Here is a 25,038-nt window from a genome sequence, read left to right as displayed (position 1 = left end):
ACTATCCTAAGATGTCATTTCACCTGACATAGTAACACAGGGGATCAAAGAGGTAGTGGAGCCTTACTGAAGCTAATACGTTTTTGTGTGGTATATTATTTATTTCATCTTGTTCATCATTCAAAAGAGCTGAAGTCTAGCTATTTCCTCACGACTTTCATTGGCAGACAGGTGGCTGCTATTCACTGTTAAAAAACATTCTGTCCATGTTTGATGCCAAAAACCCATTTATTTTACTTCAGAACCTTATAGTCCTATTCATCAATGCCTTTTAGTGAGACATTTGAAAAATCCGATTCTCTGTGGAGGGGGTACCTCTCCTTCTCATCCTTCTATAGAGCGGTCCCTAGAGTGACAGTTCCTTGATGAGACCATGAGATGCTGCTCATTGTTCCCCCACAGCCTCTGCAGTCCTTGTCCCTGGCTGACTCAAAGCTCAAGACTGAAGTCACCATCATAATTAATGCACTGGGAAGCAACACCTCCCTGACCAAAGTGGACATCAGCGGAAATGGAATGGGAGACATGGGAGCAAAGATGTTGGCCAAGGCCTTACAGATCAACACCAAGCTCAGGTACGGAGTCAGGCATTTAGCCCTCATGCTGAGGACAGCTTGCACAGGACAGGCACCTGTGCCTCGTGGGGCCTGAGTTTCCCATGAGGCCATCTGTGAGGAAGAGGCATGAACTTCAGGTATAAAGTACTGAGTGTTCTCACACTTAGACCTAGTGATTCCTTCAGACCATTCTCAAAGATCATTTTCAGGTAAAGTCTGACTGGGAACTGTTATGATTTCCTCCTTAATGTCTGTGTTGACAGCTGACCTATGTTGTGGAGAAAGGCCTGAAGAAGTAGAAAGGGGTTTGTAGTCAGAGCCAAAGGAGCAGAGCAGGGAATACTGCAGAATCAAGAGGAACTTGGCTGGACTTTGTTAGAAGCCTGTCATCTTATCTTGCCCTTCCCATTCCTGCTAATTATGTAAAGGGATACAGAGACCAATTGATCACTGGTTTAAAAGCTGGTGTCACTACTCTGTTCAGTCGTTGTAATTTGTCATGCATCCCAGTCCCGGCCTTCCAGATGTCTCGCTATATGGCCCCCACTTTCCTTAAGGACTAGCTCTGTGGTACCAGGTCCTCACCCATTATGCAGGTTGCTGCCTAGTCCAGCAATCTGGTGAATGAAGAGTAAATCCACGTTATTTCTCAAGGACTTTTCTTGATGCTTCCCTTGCTCTCCAGCCTAAGACAGAGTGTGAACCTTCTGTCAAAATTGAAGCAAATGCCAAAACAACAGCGGTTTCTTTGAAGGTTATTGTGTTCGTAGAGGCCATTAAGATTCAGAAGGGAAAGAAGGCGAGGTTGTCTGCGAGGATCTTGCAGACAAATAAAAACTTTTCAAGTGTCAGGTGAATTGACAAATCCTAAGATACTTCTGATGTATTCACATTCTGAAGGTAAAATAATATGTCCTTTCTAAAATAGATTTTGTGTTCAAAAAGCAAACCACCTCCTATTTAGAATAACTGAAGGTTTGCCAGCAGGGAGAACAAAGTGCCTTGAATTGCTGACATACTGTGTCAGATTTTTGTGAAAAAATAAAAATCCTTGACAGGACACCCAGTTGTTACTGAGAATGTAAAAACTCTCAGTACCTGCAGTTCTTTCTGGTGGACACAGGACGCTAAGCATCTTGCATAAATGTCAGCTTCAGACAGGAAGATTACACCACAGTTAGAATATCACAGAAATCAGGTTTTTGAATTCCCTGACTAGGAAAACATGAGCTGACTAATGGCAAATATTATGTATGCCATCGCTTAGTACGAATAAACTTCACTATTTGAGCAGTGGATGTGTTAAGAATATAACACTGGGGGAAATATTGATCCTTGCTTTGAAACAAAGATGAACATTATTCCTTGGTCACTTCAGGTCATGGTAGTAAACAGAGACATCTGTCTGCAGTCCTCCCTGTAGTCCTCAGTGTCTGCTCACGGATGTGATCTGGTTTTCACACAGGACTGTCATATGGGACAAGAACAACATTACTGCGCAAGGCTTCCAGGACATCGCTGTTGCTCTGGAAAAGTAAGTTTTAATCAGCAGTTGTTTTTGGAAAAGTTCAAAAGAACCCTTGGTGCCTCAGTTACCTGTGGGGTAAAGAATTTGCAAGAGACTGGAGTCAGGAAATCAGGAGTTGAGCTTGTTTGTTGCTCACTAGCCACAGAGTCTGGGAAGACTTCGACTTTCATCTGGTGTGAATTTCTTCTTTTGTAAACTATAGGCCTGAGTAGCTTGTCCTGTCAAAGATAGAACACCTTCTTGAGGATGATAGGCTTTCGTTATTTTATTGTGCTGCACTTTATTGTGCCATTTACAGATTGATGACTGTGGTCATCTCGTGCTAAAAAAGTCTATGGCTGCCATTTTTCTAGCAACTCAGATGATAATGATACTATCATAGCAATAAAGTACTTTTTAATTAAGCCACGCCTATTTTATTTTAGACCTGTTACTATTGTACACTTAATGATTAAGCACAGTAAACAAAACTTTTATAGGCACTGGGAAACCCAAAAAATCTGTGACGTCCTTTATTGTGTTACTGGCTTTATGGCAGTGGTCTGGAACCAAACCTCACTGTCTGCAAGGTGTGCCTATTAAAGACAGCACGTGGTTGAGGGGACACTCCAGGGGCACCAAGCTTCGCTGCCTGTGGCTTCACAGTCTATTTCCAATGGGTCTTGCATTTGGGGCCCACTATGAGTACTTTGAACCCAGGGCAAGAAAACAGATCCAGAAAATGAAACTTTCTAAATGGGAAACCAGAGCTAATTTGTCTTATTGATCTAAAAGGCTTCTTTTCTTTTTTCTTTCTTTCTTTTTTACATCATTTTGTGCATTTTTCATCTTGGTTGTAATCCCTGCAGACTTCCCACCACCAGTTCACCCATGTGCCTTCACCATAGTCCTGTGCGCTCTTCCCACCCTAGTTTTGTCCTGTTCTCACCTCCATAAAATGTCTCTGGAATATAGTTGTTTGGTGTTTTTACTTTATTACTATTACTTCTTTCCCCTGATCCCTTATGATCCTGCTATGAATGAAACCATCCAGAATTTTTCTTTTCCTCTCTGGCTTATTTCACTAAGCATGATCCCTTCTAGTTCCATCCATGTTGCTGCAAAAGTCATGAGTTTATTTATTTATTTATTTATTTATTTATTTATTTTTGATTGCTGAGTAATATTCCATTGTGTATACATACCAATATACACAAGCTTCTTAATCCAGTCTTCTACTTTTGGGCATTTGGGTTGATTCCATGTCTTCCCTATTGTAAATAGAGCAGCAATAAACATGGGGCTGCAGGTTCCTAAAAGGCTTTTTTTTTATTACGTTAGTGACTGATGCCTGCAGTTGTTAATGATTTTACTCTCCCAAAAAAGTATTACTCCAATGATGGCTGAAAAAAATACCAGTGATCTGGTTTCTTCTGATTTTTTTTTTTCATTTAAACAAAATTTTTGTGAAGACGATTGTTTCATGTCCTTGTTAATTTTTTGACAGTTTATGATTCCTCATAAACTTTATTTATGTGATGAATTATATGATTCCTCATAAGCTATATTTACCCTCACTGTATTCTAAAGACAGAAATGATCACAGCAGATAAATATTGGAGAGACCAGCAGCACAGAAATCTGTCCCCTAAAAACAGGGAGGGAGGGAGCCCTCATTTTGTGTCCTGCCTGATTAATGTCCATGCCTGAAGCCTCTGAAGTAGCCAATAAGGTATTGTAGTGAAACCCTAAAGCTGGATATAGGAGCCCTCCACTACATCCCAAAAAGTCTAAGATGTCGAACGAAGCATTTCACCTCTTTAGTCTTCTAAGAAAGTGACCAGTCACTCTCGGGTGGTGCAGTGGGTTAGAGTTAGCACTGTGGGGCTCTCTGCAGCCATTGGAGTGTGAGATCAATCTCCCACCAGGGCGCTGACCCACATGGCACAGCAGACCTCTCCTGTTTCACCTGCTGCTCCTCTCACCAGAGTATTTTGGTTGATCTGCCTATTCTGCTCCCCTTTCTGTCTCTGGTGAATCCTCTCACCACCCCCCACCTCTGGCCTGTACCTCAGTTCTTGTATGCATAAATAAATCTACAATAAAAAAGTGAGCTAGTTCAAGTAACTGATCTGCAAGTGCCGTCCCATCATAAACCCCATGGTTCTACTTTAACCAAAAGTCACCGTTGCCACTGTCACAGGCCATCGCTCACCATGGGTCAAAGGCCTCATGCCATCTAGTCACCAAAGTCTCCTCCCCTGGAGCCTTTGCTGACTGCAGAAACACCTGTAGCTACTCCCAGTGCACCCTAACACTGAATAGAGACACTGATTGACAAGCAGTTGACAGCATCTTGCCCTGACAAGGTTGCAGATGCCAAGCACTGACTGGTCTGTGTGAGAAGCCAAGAGCATGCACACCCCACACTCCCCACCTCCAGGCTGATAGTAGGGTGCCCCAAAAGGACAGTCTGTTACATCTGCTATCCTCCATCCAGACGTGTCATCTCTTTGTTTCTGTTGACTGACTAAACAAGCCTACGGTAAGAATGGAACTACAGAAATAACAGCCTGAAGTTTCATAGCTGGTTATTTTACATTAAGCCTCTCTATATGTTGGGTCGGAGGAAGGAGATTTTCTCCATTAGGTAATGTCCATCCAGGTCATTACTGGTACTAAGATGAATATTTATTGTCTTTATCATTTCTTCATTATTCGTACTTTGATGACTTAGTGTTAAGTTGCTCTTTCCGGAGAAGTCACGCAAGTAACTGTAAGCATGGCATTGCAAATGATGCATTTGTGTGGACAGAAAGCTTCTGAGTGTGAGGTTCCAGCACCTCAAAAATCATTCTTCCTGGGGGATCTTATTCCAGAAGTGGATAGATGGCATTTGGGCGGGATGTAGAAAGGATGCTGGTTCTTACGTTTGTAGTAGGGAAGCAGGTGTTTACAGTCATGTAAGCTTCTAGCAGTTTTGCTTCAAGGTCAGGTTCAAAGATGGAAGGAGCAGTTTCAGAGTTCTGGGTGCTTTGTGACAAAGGAATGACTCATATGCATCTCATCAGCCGGCCAACAGCAGTGAGGTAGTATAACACAGTTCTCCACAGTTGTTTCTTCTGGTGTCTAGAGCCTGGGGACTGATGTTGAATATAAACTGTAAAGGCCCACAGAGGTCAAGGTGGTGAGCCCGCAGGGAGCCCAGCCCAGCAGTTTTTCTGAAGCTAATCCCTTGTCTCAGACTTGTTTGTTTAAAGGAACCCAGAGTACTTAGCTGGTGGGAGGAATACCTTGAACAGGAAGGTGTTTGCCCCAGCGTGAGGCTTATCGATTGCTTCTGCTTGTGCTCACCTCGGTAGCCTCCTCAAACCTGGGAAACCTGGCTGCTTAATTTGTGGTAGAGAATGTAGACAGACTGCATCCAGGCTCTAAGTCAGTAAATGAAAGCCCAGAGCCTGAATGGGCTGTTTCTGTGGATACCATTGTCCTTACTTTGAAAACAAATGTACATTTCGATTTTTGGTTTTCCTCTTAAGAGGTTGGGGCTGACTATGATTCATCCATCATCTGCGTGGTGACCCAGGTATATTTGGATATACTGGTAAATAAAACCAGGTAGCCTGATGATGCCTGAGTTTTTTCCTAGCTTTAGTCCACCTTTGCGTGCCATTTTAAAAATTGTATATTTCATGAAACTGGAGAGCAAAACCACTTAACCTAATTCCCTAAAGCTTTGTCGGCTTTGTTTGACCAAATGGATGGCTGAAGTCACCTGTGGAACAGGTTCTAAAGTAAACAGGTTTGTAATCTTGAGGCCCAGGGTGGTCTGATAGTCTAGAATTTTCTAAGATATTCTGGCAACTATCTTTTTGGATGTTAAAGAGAGTGCTAAATTAAGGTTGCAGGAAATTATTTTTAAGTAAATATGTTATTTTCTCCTTTTTCTAGAAACTACACTTTGAGGTTTATGCCGATTCCTATGTATGATGCTTCTCAAGCCCTGAAAACAAACCCAGAAAAAACAGAAGAGGCTCTGCAAAAGGTATTGAAGCATCAGTAGCCTGATTATAATAAATTCAATTGGAATTGGAATTGTGTTAATAACAATTCTGAACATATGAATAGTACATTGTACCGTACAGAGCTTTTTTCACTTTAGCTTGAATGTTTATGATCACGATAACTGGCATGATGCACGACTGGAGGAGGAATAAAATAAGGGAGACTGAAGCTGGTCATTAAATTTGAGTGAAGAAAGTAACATTCTTACAGCACCATTATGCCCGAATTAAGCACAGATAATTTCCAGTTCTTCCTTTGGATAGCGTGTGGCACTGGGGGTCAAATTGTACAGCCTTGATGCCCTTCAACCTCAACAGAAGCAAGCTTCCCTCTTCTCCTCATCAATAAATCACCACCCTCTTTGTCTATAAATGAATCCAAATCCACACCACTCCCAGCTCCTTTGTGGCAACCCAACAGTCAATGGCTTTGGCTTCACAGTCCAGGTAGCCATTGGTGACTTTGACCCCATCTCCTCTGATCTCTGCTGGAACTTGCCCTGTGAGTGCCTTCCTTGCTTTCCTGCACCTTCCTCCTCCTCTTTCAATGGTTATACTTACCTTTCACTCCATTTTTAGATATGCTCAAGCTCAGCTATTTCCCATTCAAAGGAGCCTGTTCCACCATTACTCTGCTGTTATTGGAAGAATCTTTGACATTTTTCCTCCTGCCTTGATCTCCTCTTTAGAGAATAAGATCTCTCCTCTCCTCTCCACCCAGTATCCCAGTATTCCTTCCTTACATCTTCCCTGTATAATCAGCTACCTTGTTTATGTCTAACATAACCTGTGTAACACCAATCTCTTCCACTTTGTTTCCTTCTGCTGCTTGCTGTGACACATCTTCATCCATGCATCATCATCACAGCCCATGATATGACCACATTTGCCTCCTTTTGTCTCTTTTCCACATTGGAGTCAAATGTAGTCATCCTACTTCATAGTGCATTTGAACTGACTAAAACTATTCATGTCTCCCTTTCCAATGACTTTTAGGATAAAGCCTGCTCTCTTAAACCTGGAATTATGTCCTCAATCTGCCTCTTGATTCCTTCCAGCTTCATTTCTTGGCAGCCATTATTCTTTGTTTTTCTCCACCACAGGGTACTTGTTAGACATGCAAATTCTTGTGTCTCAGAAGTTGGGGTCATCTCAGCACTCTGTTTTTCTGTGAGCAGTCTGGTCACTGTCAAATTGGAGAGTCACTGCCCTGATCTAGATGATACTAGTGCTTTCACCAGGACAGTGCATGTCTATCAAGATTGAAGTCAAGTGTCAGCTCATCCAGGAAGACTTCACAGTTTTCTTCCCTAGTTGTGGTCATCTCAGAATTCCTTGTGCTTCTCTCTGTCATTAGCCTTGGGACATTGTTGTAAGTTACCTGCCTCGTAATTTTTTCACCTAGTGGATTATAAGATTCATGAAAGTGGGATTTATGCCTTTTTCATCTTTTTTAATTCTCAGCAGCTACCACAGTACCCTGCATGCATACCTAAATACTCCTTAGGCATTTTTAGATAAGAAGAAATGAGGATTGGAGGTGCAGGGAGGGAAAGCTATGGTGTGGCAAAAGAAAATATTCAACCTTTGGATTCTGAACATCGGAACATCCCATAAGCTCTTCTAAGCTTTGTACTTTAATAAATTGTATAATTTTTCTGAACTATGCTTTCTTCACCTGTAAGTATGAAAAGTGAAACTAGACAGTAACTTACATGTAACGTAGCATATAGTTCTTGCCGGGCACTGTTTTAAGTGTTTTACAGAGGTAAAGGCATATAGTCCATACAGTGAACCCATGAGAAAGGCTTTATTATATCTCCTGTTACAGCTAAGAAAAATTCCTGTAAGAAAACTTAACTTCAAGGAGTCTTAGTAATTTGCCAGAAGTAGCCATGAGACCAGATGAGATAGCCTATGTGAAAAATAATTTGTAGACTATAAAGCAGCATACAAATATTTGACATCATTATACTTCCAAAAGGCTGCTAGTTAACTTATCAAAAGAAATACTGTAATAAGCAGGTTTCTGGTTTCAGATTTGATGTGTAAAGAACTTGAAAGTCTTCACTCCATCTTCAGAGAAGGAAAAAACTGAAGGGCTTCTCTGGTGGTGCAGGGGTTACGTCTCAGTCACTGCCTGGGTTCGATCCCCAGACGGGGAAATCCCACATGGCACAGCAGAACTCTCCTGTCTATCGCCAACTTCTCTACTCAACTGTGTATTTCAGTAGTTCTGCCTGTTCTGCTCGGTACTTTGTTTTCTGGTGAATCCTCTCATTACCCACACCTGTGGCTTACACCCAAGTTTGTCTATACAAAAATAAATAAAAACTTTTTAAAAAACCTATTTAAACAGAAGATCAATAACTTTTTGAGATTCATCAGAGGGTTGAGGTTGCAAGGCACACTGTCCCCTTGGAAACAGGAGAGATGAGAATATAGAGAATCAGTTGTGAATCAAAGCCATCGTCAGAGGCTGGTGGAGCCAATTTTTTTAAGCGGTAATTGATAAATTGCTGGAGACTTGGTATGTACATGAATAGGACCTCTTTGGGATCCAGTCTTAGGGAGACCCATGTGCTTTGATGGCTCTTACTCCAAACTATCACAGTGAAGATAAGAAAAAAATCTTCTCTTTCATGCCTTTTCCTCCTTTTCATGGAAAAAGTAACCATTTTGAAATATATCACAGCATTCTTGAGAGAATGCTGTGATATATTTCAAAGGCCTGTTCTGAAGGGAAACTCTTCTGCCAAGGTCTTAAGTGACCTAGAGGAAGACAGTTAGGTCACCCTCTCTCTGTTTAGCCTTCCTGATTCAAATGAATGAGGAAGAAAAATACCAAGACCTGTTTCTGATGGTCAAAGCCCAAAGACGCAGATCCTCTTTTAAATCTTTAGATTTAATAAGATGGCAGAATGTCGCTCATACCTTATCATCAAGTACAGTACAGTGGATTACAATTGAACAAAACTTGTGAGGTGATCTATTTAAGGAGTTTATAGGGAAACCCCAGATCAACCAGGGAAACACAAACACTCAAAAAGAAACAAGAACACTAGAAAAAAAAAACTAAAGCCTCTAGCTTATAGAACTATTGCGAACATTAAACAAAATCATTTATTGGTTGGGTTAATATAAAACCTCACCCTAAAAGCCTGATTACCTCAATTGCTGTTATCAGATACTTTACATCCTACTTTCAACCAAAATGGAAAAAAAAAAATTACAAGATCTGCAAGAAGGCAAGTAAAAGAAGACAAAGCAAACATCAGACTTGTAACAGATTTTGGAATTATCAGACAAGAAATTTAAAATACTATTGTTAATATATTAATGGTGCCAATGGAAAGGGCATATGCTGTGTAAGAACAGATAGCAGAGAGATGAAAACTCTTATGACAACATTAAAGTGAAATGCCAGAGTTTGGAAAACCACTGGAATAGACTGGAAAAAAAATGTTTTCAATGAGCTCATCATAACTGACATTGTTGAAGAAAGAATCATTGTGCTTGAAAGTATATCAGTAGAAATTTCTCAAATTTAAATGCAAAGTCAGAAAGAAGGGAAAACAACAGAATATTCTAGAATTACAGGGCAATTACAAAAGACTGAGCATTCATATAATGAGAATACTAGAAAGAGATGAAGGAAAAAGAACACTTACCTGAAATAATAATGGTTGAGAAATTCTCCATCTTAATGATACACATCAAGTCACAGATTCAAGAATCTCAGAGAAAACCACAAAGGATAAATATCTACAAATAGGCATAATGTATCTAAACTGCAGAATTAATGAAGAGGAAAGTGTGAAAAAATCAAAAGAAAAAAATAACATTGAGAAAAAAGGCTAAGAATTGCATGAGGCTTTGGACTGGAAATCATGCAAAAATGGCAGTGAATTATCAAATTGTTGAAAGATGAGCACCAGCAACCTAAAATTCTTAATCTCATTGTTTTCCTTCAAAAGTAATGGAGAAATACCTTTCTAAGCCAGCAGTGGTGCAATAGATGAAATTGGCAGCATTCTGGGCTGCTAGTGATAGAATAGAGTTATTTGAAGGTAGACTTGGATTTGCTATAAATGTAGAATATAAACATTAGAGCAACAGGCAAAATTTTTTAAGAAGTGTAATTGGTATGTTAAGAAAGGAGTGAAAGTGCAATTGTATATATACATATACATATATAGTTAAAACTGGAGAAAATAGGAAAGTAAAATAGTTGCAGACATTATAGCTATTAGTCTAACTATGTCACTTTTTTGATAGATCAGAGGACTAAAAAGAGATCAAACATGTAGAGACTAATGGAAAATGCAAATAGTTAATTACGAATTGGTGGATTTTTGATGAAAAAAAAATGACTTTAACGTTCACATTCATCCCCCCCCCCCCATAGCATGCATTCTCTGTTGCATGGTTGCATGATTTTAATAGAATTCTATCACTTTAGCAGAGCTCTATCCTCTGGAGGAAATACTAACTCCTTAATTTTGCCCCACTGAAGAATAGTACTGTGATTCTCTGATCACTCTTCCTTAATTGTCTTTAAAAGATTCCCTTATTAAAATCATAGCGTTCTGCCTCTCGGGAAGATGCTGTTTCCAACAGTGAGACTGGACATGGCGGCTGGCCCTGGACTGCCCCCAGATTGCCCTCTGCTGTCCAGTGGTGCTGGCAAACTTGGGCCCTTCCTTTCCCTTTATGACTTGAGTCAGGCCTTTGTCTTTAGCCCCTGGAAACTGGGGTCCCTGTCCTTGATCTGGAATGCTGTGAGGAAGACAGGTTTTCCCTGTTTATCCAAGACTTTGGGTGTGAAGTCTTTTTGATTGACAAGAATGACAAACATTGTTATTCTTCCTCCCCTTTCTACTGACTTTTAGAAATGTTTTTTTAAGATTTGCTTATTTATGCATACAGAACTGGGGTACAGGCCAGAGGTACAGGGGTAGTGAGAGGATTCACCAGAGACAGAGTGGGGAGCAGAACAGGCAGATCGACGAAGTACACTGCTGAGGGGAGCAGCCGGCAAAATTGGAGACAGGAGAGGTCTGGCACACCGTGTGCATCACCTCCAGTGCTGGGGTGAACTTGGACTGAAGTGTCTGCAGCCAGCTTTCAGTGCTGTGCTATAACCTGCTGTGCCACCAATGAGAGCCACGGATTTTTTTTTTTTTCCTTAAACTATTCCCCTGCTGTCTCTGTGGGTGAAGCATCATAGGTGCATTTAGGGAAGGTGTGGGAGAGTGGACCAGCCTTGGGGAGCCACCTGGCAGTGAGCTGAGCAAACTGGCCCTCTCTGTGACGAGATCCCAGTACTAGAACAAAATCGAAAGCATCCAAAGCTGGGTGGTGATATGAGCCTGCCACATTTCAGTCAAGAATCTTCTTAGCAGAAGCCTCTCACATTGATGGTAATGTCACCTTGGAAAGAGATGACTTTTTCGGAAGCAGCTAAAGAAAATTACTATATTATAATGTCTTGGTATTAAGGTGTCACTTTATGATGTTCCATTTCAGGGATCTTTTCATTTTTATAATTTCTTCATTTGTGTGTAGTTGAAAAGTACATTTTTGTTCTGCTCTACAATTTTCAGGGATGATAGTAATTATAGACTGTAGTTTAATTGTTCCTAATTGGTATTAAGTAGTAGTCATTTCAGCATATGAAAAATTAAAATGAAGATGTAGTAATACCGAGAGCCTCACAGTTATTATAAGTTCTTAACCAGGGAACTATTGTGGCAAATTAAAAGCCAATGGGTAAGTGCTGTTATTAAAAACAATGAAAAACAACTGGGGAAAAAAATCCCAACCAGATGCTATCACTGTCCGTCTGAAATTATTCTTTAAACCTATGTAGGTGTCCATCATCCCCAGCTGTTAATCTTGCATTCAGTATTATCCATTATATATTGTTCTTCCATGCTTTATTTCAATCTAGGTACCTTTTGTACATTTGAATATTTCATAGGAGATTATCAATGGATAAAATAGAGCTGAGCAATTCTGTAGAAATCCATTTTCTTCTTTCTGTAATTTTGTTAAGATTTGTCCTATTTTTGAGAAAATTTAAAAACTTGGTGGTTGAATGAAACCTAGAGTTGTCTTTGAGTTGTACCAGCCTAGACATTCAAAATTTTCACCTTTTTTTCTCCCTTTCCATCAAGAATTTTGTAAATGTTAGTGGATCTTACCACTGAGGTGAGGCAAAAAGTTTTCGAGAGTGTTATCCGTACACCTTGGAGATATTTATTCAACTTTTGAACTGTTGGGTAGTTAAAAATTCATGAGAGAATGATGAAGCTTGTGTGCAGGAAAGTGATGAAAAGTCCCTGAATGGGCTCTCTAACCCTGCAGGCAATTAAACACTTGCTATCTCTGTCAACTAAAGGTACAGAAGAATTTCTCCAGTTACCCTCACGTTAAACTGTAACTGCAAAACTTATTATGCGTGACAGTGACAGTGCTTCTGTCTTGTCGGGGAGCCTCACAGGATGTGGAAATTAGTGCTTGGTTTGAACTTCAGCAACTGGCTGTTTCTCTTAGACTGTTACTCTCTGTCCAGTCAAACGTGCTTGAGAGATCCATGTGCTTAATTTCCAGATAGAGAATTACCTGCTCCGGAATCACGAGACTAGAAAATATCTTCAAGAGCAGGCCTACCGGTTACAGCAAGGCATTGTCACGAGCACGACGCAGCAGGTAAGGGTGCTGTCTTCAGTGTCTCCTCCTTCTGCTCCTTCTGAAATGACACTCTAAGAGCATAGAATAAAGAACTTCTCTAGTTTGTTTTAGTCTTTTGTAAAATTGTTTATTTTCTTACATTGTTGTTCACTTGTGGACAGTGTTTGACGTCTTCCCTCAGGTGTAGTCCCTGTGATTCTCTCACCACCATAGCACCTGTGATCCATCACCAAAGTCCTCCCAAAGTCCCTTGTGTTCTTCTCTTCTTTGTTGTGACCCCTCTGTCTGCCTTAGATCCATGGTCACCTTGCAAGTTGTCTTTTTCCTGACTCTTTGTTCTGTTTTCTCTCTATTTCACATACAAGTGAAACCATTTGCTGTTTGTTCTTGTCTTATTTCTCTTAGCACAATTTCTTCCAGTTCCATCCATATTGCTGCTGGTGGCATGAGTTTATCTTTTTGATTGCTGAGTAATATTCCACGGTGTATATGTATTCCTCGTCTTCTTGATCCATTCATCTGTTTTGAGTTATTTATTTGGATTGTTTCAATTCCACTCCTAGGAATCTACCCAAAAAACACAAAAATACTAATTTGAAAGGAAATCTGCACTTCTATGTTTATTGAAGCATTATTTACAATAGCTAAGATAAAGACTTCTCTAGTTTGACTCCTCAACAGGACAGTAAGACCTGATTGCCAAAAATAAGTTGAATTTTGGAGACAAGTATGTAGGTTAATGCTAATGCTGACTATGCATTTTAATTATTTTATTGATTTATTTTATGATGTTGAGACCTGGAATGCACTTTTAATTTTTGATGATTTTGTGCCTCTTATGATTGTCAGCAAGGTGTATTTTAGATTTATACACAAATTACACCTGCAATTACAGATGATAAAATTGGAGGACAACCAAATTTGTTGCAATGGAGAGATTTGTTCATTTCTCATCAATTCTATTATTTCTGTGAATAGAAAACAAGTTCCTAGATTCTGAGCAATTGAGAATAATCAGTGCTTAAAGTACTAAAGAGAAACTATAGTACTTTTCTTCCTTTCATTCCTCCTCTTTCTACCCAACATTAGAAAGAAACAAAAATTTAATAATTAAAGAATTGTGTAATATTTCGCTCCAAATATAACAGTCGACATCAAAGATCAATAGATATAGGGAAAACCAATAGCAGAGTAAAGAAAGAACAAGGATGTTGAGAGGGACTGACGGGTAGGAAATTTACTCATTTGATGCTCAAAGAACTAAATCAGAAGAAGAAAGAAACATTGCATGGTTTCACTGAGAAGTGAAATATAAAGAAACCAGTGAAACTAATCCAGTAACAAACACTAGAAATCAGACTGTGAAATTAAGGTTACTGTTCAGGAGAGGGAAGGGAGAGTTAGGGAGCAGGGTAAAGGGGTCCCCAAGACTCCGCTGGAGGACTTTGGTTGTCCAGTGGTGGGTATGGTGTGGAAGCGTGGGGGGCAGGGTCTGTGTCTCTGGGTTACCTATAATGGACCAATGTTATCTCAATTCAAACAAAGTTTTCTCATTTCAGACCATCGTGTATTGTTGGCATCATTTTTGACCTGGTACAGAGAGCATTTTAATTTCGAATTTTACTATTTTCTCAAGAGAGAATGAAAGAAAAATACACATAGTAAAAGTATTGTGTATAATATTCCAAGTAGGTAGAACTATGTGAATGGCCATACAGAGATTTGTTAAAGGGTGTTCATCAAAATACTGGTGGTTTTAGGTGGTACAATAAGGTATTATATTTTCTTACAACTTCATGATGTTGTTTGAATGCTTTACAGCAAGCATGTATGCTTTATATAAGATAAAGTGATGCGTGTTGAGTAAAAGAAAAAAAATATGACTCTTAGTGAAGTTGCAGGGAGTTTTGAGAAAGAAATCATTGATTTGACTATCCAAGTCTTTTTTTTTCCTTTGCAAGGGCCTAATGTTGGCTTAGTACTTCATGGTACTGTTGTTAACTGGATTTGGTGTTTTACATTAAAAGCAATGAGACTGATTGAATCTTTGTCTTGAGTTTCTTTATGAGGGACCATAATGCAGGCTTTTCTTACTATATTATCTTTCCAACTTTTCCCCTCACTCACAGGGGATTATGCCCATCCAAAAAATTACTGCAGCAACCTTTACTGCTAACTCTTAAAAGTAAGTTTCATCTTCTCAAGTGAGAGGAAATTTTACACAGGGGGCGAGTGGGGATGTTTAATTCTGCATAGGTGGCATCATTTTGAATTATTTGAGTCATTACGCAGTAGGTATATTGCCACCTTTTCACTCTGGGGATTTCTTGGGACATTATGATTAGCGGTTTTCAGACTTTAATTGTTTCAGTCACTTTGGAGATTCATCTCCTTCTTATTGAAGTTTCTAGAAACCCAAATACCAGAAGTATGGATCCTCTGAGATTAATGTCCTTGCCTCGTGCAGGTGACACTGAAGGAATTAAAACATGTTTTAATGGAACATCACAGTCTCCTAGTTGATTATGTTGATTTTCATCTGTTCTTTTGCTTTGATTAGAAAAGACCATAGTATTACTTGTGATTACATCTCTGCTCTTCTGTCTCATAAGCCTTCTCGATCAGGCATTAGCAAACTTTTTTTTTTTGTAAAAATTCAAAGAGCCGGCCCTTCCTGGTGGCATAACAGGTTAAGGTGCAGTACTGAAAGCTAACATCAGCTGCTTCAGTGTGAGTTCAATCCCGGCCCTAGAGGTCACCCACACGGTGCAGCAGACCTCTCCTGACTCACCCACTGCTCCCCTCAGCAGTTTGCTTCATTGATCTGCCTGTTCTGCTCCCCCCTCTGTCTCTGAGGAATCCTCTTGCTGCCCCTGCACCTCGGCCTATACCCCAGTTCTATATGCATAAATAAATAAATCTTAAATAAATACAAAAATTTCAAATAGCAAATTTTTAGGCTTTGCAACCCACAATGTGGTTTCTTTTTTTATTTTTTAAAGATTTATTTATTTATGCATACAGACCTGGGGTACAGGTGGTGTGAAGGGACTCAACAGACAGAGTGGGGAGCAGAACAGGTAGACTGACGAAGTACAGTCTGCTGAAGGAAGCAGCAGGCAGGACAGGAGATGTCTGCTGTGCCATGTGGCTCACCTCTGGGGCCGGGGATCGAACTCAAGCTGAAATGGCTGCAGATAAGCTTCGGAGTGCTGGGCTTTAACTTGTTATGCCACCAGAGAGGGCCCTCCCGTGTTGCAGTTTCTATACCACTGAACGGCGTCAGGAAGCACTCCTCCCTTAAGACGATCCCTGCATGAATGAGGTGGCTGTTTCAATGAAAGTTTACAAATAGACCCAGAGCCACATGTAATTTGCTAATCTCTGTTATGAAGTCTTTGGATTTTTTTTTGAAAAAGAAAAAAGAAAGGACAGTGTTACTGCCAAGAGATATTTACTCAGCACATTCCTCTCTTTCTCAGACATTTAACAGCTTTTTAACTTTTATATTTATTTTCTTACATCACAGTTAAGTTTTGGGCAGTATTTGCGCTCTCCTGTGAGGTGTGGTCTCAGAGTCCTCCCACCACCACAGCACCCTTGACCCATCTCCACAGTCAATGTGGTTTTCTCTGCCCTGTCCTGCCCCGTCTTCTCCCTCCCTGCACAGATCTTTAAGCTTGCACTCGGGACTTCTCGCTACCCACTCACTTCACAACCGTTCACAGTGTGTCCAGTGGCCCTCTTCCCTCAACAGCTCTTCTGACCCCCATGCCCAAGGACCTTTCCTCCATCTTTTGATGAAAGGAGGCAATTGACTGTTAGGAACTTGGCCCCTCATGTCAGATGCCCCAGATTTAAGTACGGGCTCTGCTTTTCCCTTTCTTTGTGAACATAGAACCCTTAAAACCTCTGTACACCTTGATTTCTTCATCTGTAAAACGAGATACTGACTCTTCTGAAAATTAGATAATACATGCAAAGCGCTTGCTTCCTCACCTGTGAACTTTAACGTTAATTGCTGCTGTTACTTTTATCATCTCAACCATTACCATTATCGACCAGCTCATTCTCTGAAGACCCTCATGTGCCATTCTGAGTATCTGTCTGTGGTTCCTGGCTACATCGCACTCTGCTTTCATGTTCCAAATGCAGTTATTTTTCTCAGTTGTGTACTTAGTGCTTTTTTCCTTTGACTGTGTAATTTGTTCCATGTAACGTTCTCATCTTCCTATAGTCCTGTTTCTTTCAAGAAAGTCCTGTCTTTGCAACTACTAACTCTAAGATCTGCTCCCAGATAATCCTCTCTGGCACCAGGGACATTAAGACCAAACCCATTCCCAGAACTCCTGATTTTGCCATTTGTCTTGAGTGACACCACCTTGAATGGAGTAAGAACCTTTGGCATCGTCTTGGGTATTTTCATTTGCTTTCCTCATGGTCACGGTGCCCTCTCCATTTACCCTTGAAGTGCCATCTGCAGCCATTCCTTTCTTGCTTTTCTGATGCCAGCCTGTACTCAAATGTTTATTAACTACGTCCTCCTTTCCAAGTACTAAGAGAGCAAGCTTTCCTGTTTCCCTGCTTCTGCTTTCTATAGCCTATATTGCTCTGTCTATCTGGGAAATCTTGTCTTTGAATGGCATGTGTAAGGGATGTTTAGACCCTTGTGAGTGTGGGACTGGATGGAACAGATACTGCCTGCTGTGGATACTGTTAAACTCTTGGGTCTTCCACTGGGTCTTCCCTTAACTTAACTTTCCAGTCTACTCTCCTACCATAAAGGAGCTCTGTTCCCGATCAGGAACTAGTGTCTGGATGGGCCACTAATCACATTTGTTCTTCTGCTAAAAATTTCTTTCTCTTTTCTCCATCGTTAGCATTCTCTCAGGACCAGGCTAAAATGCTACTTTCCACCTCAACTAACTATGGTCCTTCCTTTGGCTAAAACCTTTTTAGGATTTTCTATCCTTTAGTTATTGAATAAACACTTAAAAGGGTTTACCCGATAGCATGCAATGCTGTAGGAAATGGAACTTTGGCAATAACAAAATAAAAATGTGTTCCCTTGTGGATATTATATTATGGAGTGCTTTATGTCTTGTGTTATATATTGTAAGTATTTTTCTCCACTTACAGGTTTTTAAGTTGTTTGGATGACAAGGATTCTTTCTTATTCAGGGTTGTATCTCATTCAGTGCTAGGTGTTGCATATATTTTTCTTGAATTGAATAAAGAAATAAGCATAGAGGAAGATAAAATTTTCCATGAATAAGCTTTTTGCTGGAACTGAACGTCATCATAGCACTTTGAGAGTAGCCAAAGACAGCATTATTGCTAACAGTTTTAAATCCTGCACTTGGGTTCCAGAATATGTGGAGAAAGCCCAAATAGAAACCAGTAGGTGTGAAAGGAGTTAGTGGTGTGATTTAGTTGCTAAAAGGACACTTTGAATGATGCCACTATAATAGGAGTATACGAAAGGTGACATCATTGTTAGCTTGCCAGTCCATTCCTTCTGTGTTAAATTCACTGTGTTGAGAGAGTCATATTTCACGAGAATCCAAGATGAAAGAGGAATGCAGAGAAATAAGCTGGGGTGGTGGAAGATGTATGGATTGTCCCTGTAGGAATGGTGACAGGAGCTGAGTCTACTAAATCTGAAGAAAAAGAATTAGGTGAAGAGGTAGGTGTGTTCACATAGGTATAAGACTCTTATGGAAGAGAGTTTGTAATTGTTTGGGATGTTCTGAAGCAGAAGACATGACTTAGAGGAAGGGCATTGAAGGCAGATTTGAACTCATAGAAGACTGTGTCCAACGATATTGCCTTCAAAGAAAGAAATGAAGTCTCTCTAACTATAGCAGTCAGTTTCTCTGGCTTGCCTCAGAAAATGATACACCAAGGGACTGGGACAGAGTAGGGAGGCCATGATAAAATACCGGAGTGTAGTCATCTACCATAAAGTCTTCGCTGGGATAATTCCCCTACTGACCGCACCCCCTCCCCCATGACAGTCTTTCATGATAGCAATTACCTTTTTTTCCACATCTGTGTACCTGAGGGACTTGGATTATTGATTGATAGTCAAAATCTTTGATTTCTCTTTGAAAACATTTTCAATTTGCACTCTCTGTAGTCCTTCCTTGTTATCTGAAATAGCTTCCTTTTTCTGGATCTTTGACCATTTAGTCAGAAAGTGCCTGAATATGTCCCCGGTGGGTTCTGCAGCCCTCAGCAAGGGCATATAGGGAAGACTCTTGGAGACTTGTGAAATCTTCAAATTGGAAAAATGCCATTGTCAGTTTCTTTTGGAATCTTCGAATTGGAAAACTGCCATTGTCTGTTTCTTTTGGATGAGACTAGAAAACATCCACCTAAAGAACATTTGCTTGGGTTCATTTAAACTCTCCTTCTTTGGCCAGTTTGTTTTAGTGCTCATCTTGGGAGTTTTTTTGGTCACTCAGAATTATTGAAAGTGATCACCTTCACAGTGTCACATCCTGTGCCTTCTCAGATTAGTCTTTCATAACCTCACTTATCTATGAGTGCCCCTATATTGTGGGGTTTATTGTGTCTCCTGAAATTTAGGTATTTATTCTCAGTAGGGGATGAATTTTTGATAACCTTTCATACTTTAGGAAATACAGATCAATGTAATAGTTTAAAAAGTTAGCATTTATATCAGTATATCAGTTAGGAGAATTTTTCAAAATAGACATTTAGTTCTCTACAGGACATTGTATAAATATAGACACCTGCTTACAAGCTTAGGTTTTTAGCTGGTGAGGGATTAAGATAGAATATTATTCAGGCAACATCTTTTTCCGGGGGGGGGGCACTCTAGATCCATCATTGATATGGCCTCATTATGTTGTACAATCAGAGGATGTGCTATTAAGGTACATCATTGTTAGCATTACTGACCCTTTGTCAAAAGGATGGGTGCTCAGAGAGCACTGAAATACCAAATCAAAAGGAAACCTGCACCCTTATGATTATTGCCACACTATTTACAATAGCCAAGATATGGGAATAACCCCCAGACCAGGTGAATGCGTCAGGAAGATGTGGTCTTGTACACAATGGAATACTACTCAGAAATCCAAAAAGATAAACTCATGCCATTTGCAGCAACATGGAAGGGATTATGATCAATGAAATAAGTCAAGGGGAGAAGAAAAACAATGGATGGTTTCACTTATTGGTCTGATATATTATTTCTTAACAAAGGGTTAAGAAAACGACATACCTTGAAGGCAAACTTTAAGTCTGAGGCACACAGCAGGGGAGGGGGAGAAGAGGAGTCAAGACAGGGAAAGGAAGAGGGCAAGATACTCTAGTGCTGGTTCACAGGGTGCTACCGTGTTGGGAGTTGATGGAGACTAGCCCTGAGGAGAGAAATCAAATATTGTACACAAATGAACAATGATGTCAAAAAATAATAATAAAGAGTGGGTGATTTGAGTAGTATCATTTTATTGTATTGTCTTCATAAGACACTAAAAATGACAATGGGGTAGGTGATATAAACCTGATTTTATAACAGAGAAAGTTGAGAGAGATGGAAAGCCAAGCAAGTGGATGCAGGCTTCATACTCAGACCTTACGTCTTCTGGCCTATGCAGTAGAGTTTATATGACTATGGAATTTGTGGGAGAAGCAGGACAGACTTTGGCATCTTGAGATTGCCATATGAAATAATTCAAAATGAATTATAAATTTGAATAAAAAAAGAAAATTGCTAGATTGTCACCATTGCCAAATTAATAATCTGATGGGCTAGGACTCTTGACAAGTATTTGAACAATTAATGGTTCCTAAGAATATGACATAGATAGTCTGCAGCTCTGATGAAAATATTGGAGAAATTTTGTAAACCACACAGTGGTTTTCTTTTACTTTAGGCTTCTTAGCTTTCTTCATGTTTCTCTCTATAAATATAAGTGAGCACCATCTACCTTTCTGTAATATTTTTGTTTCACATTCATGAGCTACTACTTCTCTTTTGGGTTTTTTGTTTAAAGCCATGAATCAACTGAAGATGATTCAGATGCAGTTAACCTGAGAAAGGAAACATAATGCAACAGAAACTAGATGTTATAGATTTCATTATTACCTGTGTTATAATACAACTTCAACCCTTTTTTGGTGACTTTTAACTTACATAGAAAAGAGCTACCTGATATAATTGGATTAATTTAAAAAATAATAACCTCTGGGATTTTTTATTTTCATTATATGAGACCTGGCTGTAGACATCATTTTGTGGTCACCTCAATAGTCTCATTTTGTTTCTTTAGTAACTCGTACTCAGATTAACCCACGGAAAAGACTAAATAAAATTTAATGAAGAAGAGTTAACTGTCAAGCAAAATGACCCTGAATAGCTATGAGGTTCTGAATCATCAAAAAGTCTTCACTTTTGTTCTATGTCCTGCATTTTCTTAAGACAGAGAAGAGGACCAAATTGCTTAATGTTTTCCTGGAGTTAATGTAGCTAAAGATTTCACCTATAAAGAGTTAATAATTTGTGTTAAGTTGCTTTCAAAGACTCTGTCTTCCTTTATCCTCATTCTGTTAACGGGGTGGAGCCCATAAGACTCTGCAGAATTCCTTTAGGACATCCTTCCCCTTAACAATCCCTTGTGTGTTTCTTTCTTTCTGATTACCAACTGCACTGACTTGGTGTGAACTAGATGATTGACAGAATATGTGTGAAAGTACAAGATCATCTCAACTCCTTACGAAATTGTGCGGGTGAAGCTGTTCAAGAAGATTTAAAATCAGCAGAAAGGCTAATGCGTGATGCTAAGAACTCAAAAACGGTGAGTTTCACTTCAGGTTACATGAGTCTTATATAATTTTTAAAAATTGTTTTCAAATTCAGTTTTAGAACTAGTTGCGACTTACTTTACTTTTTACACAGCTCTGTGTTTACTTAACAAGTGCAAAGTGAACTGAATAAATTTTTGCCTCCTTTCTGTACTCAGGCTCAAGACCAAAAATCAAAATGTAGAAATTAACACAGTAGAGGGTTAGTGTAATTTACAGAAGGTGTAATTGGATCCTGAATAACTAGAAGAGTGGTATAGTTTAAATGAATGAGGACACATTCATACTTATTCTACTTTCAAGCAGAAGGTGTGTAACTCTACTTTAACAGAAACCTTTTTGCAAATAAGAATTTGTTCTCCCAAGTGTGGGTTGGTAGAGAAATGACTGACAGATTCAGAAAACATGGTCCAGGCTTTGTTTTGATAATCACAGGGTCATAAAAGTTGTGTGTAGGAGGAACCTTTGGAATTTGCCAAATATTGTCATAGCTCAGATGAGGATGTCAAGGCATAAAGCACATACACCATTTCCTCTGATTGCAAAAGTGAACCCCAGTTTATTAATCTGTACAAAGGACTTAGATGGCGAGTAGATGATTCCTAACAATACCCCTCTAACTTTTTACTCACTTTACAATGATGTTGGTGCTTATATAAATATTTGTTTAACTATGGAGAGGATATTTCCATTTTTCTTGCAGTTATTACCAAATTTATACCATGTTGGTGGTACATCGTGGGCCGGGGCCAGTGGCTTGCTGTCTAGCCCAATTCAAGAGACCCTAGAATCAATGGCTGGAGAAGTTACTAGAGTTGTAGATGAACAGCTAAAGGTTTGTGATTCCTATTTTTCTACAAAATAATACTGTTATTTCATGGTAGGGGAAAGCGATTTTTATAACGACCTGCATTTTATGGATTTGTGTGCCCGTGTGTATGTCTGTGTGCATACATACACATACGTAGTAATAAGTGAATACTGTCTTTCTGTCTTCATGTGTAAGTTTTTGAGCACTTCTTAGACAGTGAGCTCAGGTAAAACCTATGAGATTCCATTTTACCTTTGACAGTAAATCTCTAAATGTGCTTTGTGTGGGGGAGATTGCCTCTGATAAGTATTGATTGCTACTTGTAAGGCTGAAAGAGTATTCCACTTTTGGAGAGAATATCTTCTCATTACCATTGACTTAGAGAATGGAAAGATGGCAGGGGCCTGGAGAGTTTGCCACTTGGTAAATACAGTCCTCAAAAGGGGCTGGTTTAAAGACCAAGGAAGGGATTTAGTATGAAATTATAAGGTACTCAGTAGCAGACACCTGTTTTAAATAAAGTCTTTGAAATTTAAGGGAATAGTGTAATCTTAGACCAACTTTTCCTTAAGGTGACTTAAAAACAAACAGCTATCGTAGGAAATTTCACACATTCACAAAAATTCCTTCATTTCCAGTCTGCCTGTTTAAGGACACCTTAAAAAATCCCTGTACAAATTCTTATGATTATTTGGTCTGTTTTCTTTTGAGACTACAATTGCTGGAGTTCAGAGAGTTTGATATGCAACTCAGTAATAACTTGGCAACATGCTAATTACTCCGTTGAGAAAATGTTGTACATTATTCAGGAGTTTAAGTTCCCGTCTTCTGGTGTATATGCTACAGAGAGTGTGTGTCATTTTAATTTTATTTAACAGAGGTTATTTTGTTATTTCTTTATTTGAAGATTGATGTATTTATGCATTCAAGAATTGGGGTACAGACCAGAGGTGTGGGGGCTGGTGGTGAGAAGATTCACCAGAGACAGAATTGGGAGCAGAACAGGAATCTGCTGAAACATACAGCAGGCAGGTCAGAAGAGGTCTGCTGTGCCATGTGGGTTACCTCCATGGCTGGGGATCGAACTTGTGCTGCAGTGGCTTCAGATTGCTCCTTATTGTTGTGCTTTAACCTGTTGCACCACCAGGGAGGGCCCAACAGAGGTTATTTTGAATTAATTCTGAACAGAGATAGATGGGTAGAAAGAGAACTGTTTGGTTGTCACAGAGTTCTGTCAGGTCATCTTTCATCTAATTACACTAGCTTTATCCTCCATAAAGGAAAACATGCAAAAGGATACTCTAGTCCATGTTTTAAACAGAGTCATCTTTGTGGCTTATTATTTCTGATTATATAACAGTGACTGTTCCTCTTAAATGACATTTAAGCAGTACAGCTGTAAAAATAAAGTAAAGATCATTTGAAATCCCAGAGAAGGCATCATTCTTAAAGTTTCAGTGAAATTCCATTTTGTGTCTGAGTACTGTTTTACATATTTGATGCATACGCGCATAATGCCTAGTAACCTTCCTGTATTCAGGGCAGGATTAGACTGTAATTCTAGATCAGCAAACAGTTATCTGTAAAGCCAGTAGGACTGCATCGTGTCAGTGTACCAGAGTATTGGGAGATCTCAGGCTTCCTGTAGCTTTCTACTTGACTGTCACACAGAACACTCCAGTTCTCAAGCTTCTGGTCACCACAGGTGTGTGGGGTACTCACACCAAGCCATTTTCTGCAATACATGCTGGGTGACCTAAACTTGACTTCAGTTCTGATGCTAATTTTCTGGAGATAACATCATCGCCACAGGGTAAGGACTTGGTCCCACAAGACTCAGCCCACTTCCAATGCCAACTGCAAGTTCAGATTGTCACCTGTGCTTGAGACCAATCGGCTATAAATCTGAGTTTCTCATGACTCCCTTTGCCCTTCTCCCTTATCACGGAAAGGGTGAGGAGGTTAGAAAGGACTGAAAATTCCAGCTTGGTTTCTTCAGCCCTCATCCAAGAGACCCTCACCAACAGTGTCCCCTCATTAAAATAAAGAACACTCCCATCACCCAGGAAATTGCAAGGATTTTGAGAGCTTTGTAGCAGGAACTTGGGTGAGAAATAGAACAAAAGATACTCCTGCTACTGTGTCACTTAGGAAATGACAAGGGTCTCAGCAGCTCTGTGCCAGGAAATGGACACAGAGACAAGTGCACATTTTCTATGCTCTCACAGCCAGCATAATTGATTTCTAATTTCTGGTTAATTCTGCCAGAGGAGGTACCTACCATTGGCCCAGATGTAGGTCAAATAGCATGTGCTTTGCATACTTTGCTAGGTGATCACAAACTGCTCTCCAGTAGTGTAGGAAGCGGCTCATCTTGCCCCTAATACTCTTTCTAATTTCCTAATACTCTGTATATAAACCCTTCAACACTTGTCAGTGTGATGAGTTTAAAAAATGGGAGTCTTGGCCCTCCCTGGTGGCGCAGCCGGTTAAAGCACTGCACTGAGAGGCTAAAAAGCCACTTCCGCATGAGTTCAATTCCCGCCTGCCCCGGAGGTGACCACATGG

The 25,038-nt window shown here is 39.8% G+C and overlaps 1 protein-coding gene across 4 annotated transcripts in view; it reads left to right on the top strand.

The window, feature by feature from the left end:
- The window catches only part of LRRC16A (leucine rich repeat containing 16A), a 316,783-nt gene that overhangs the window by 224,314 nt on the left and 67,431 nt on the right, over positions 1–25,038 (top strand). For all 4 annotated transcript variants that reach the window (XM_004693329.2, XM_012732954.1, XM_012732955.1 and 1 more), the window contains 6 exons: positions 403–575; positions 2,023–2,091; positions 6,016–6,109; positions 12,744–12,842; positions 21,524–21,652; positions 22,363–22,494. In XM_004693329.2, coding sequence (XP_004693386.1) covers positions 403–575; positions 2,023–2,091; positions 6,016–6,109; positions 12,744–12,842; positions 21,524–21,652; positions 22,363–22,494 — 696 coding nt within the window. The remainder of the gene's footprint in view (positions 1–402; positions 576–2,022; positions 2,092–6,015; positions 6,110–12,743; positions 12,843–21,523; positions 21,653–22,362; positions 22,495–25,038) is intronic.

The sequence above is a fragment of the Condylura cristata genome, unplaced genomic scaffold, assembly GCF_000260355.1.
Source record: "Condylura cristata isolate star-nosed mole 26May11 unplaced genomic scaffold, ConCri1.0 scaffold00037, whole genome shotgun sequence".
Taxonomy (NCBI): domain Eukaryota; kingdom Metazoa; phylum Chordata; class Mammalia; order Eulipotyphla; family Talpidae; genus Condylura; species Condylura cristata.
The sequence above is the reverse complement of the archived record's forward strand: the minus strand, read 5'-3'. Positions and strand labels throughout refer to the sequence as shown.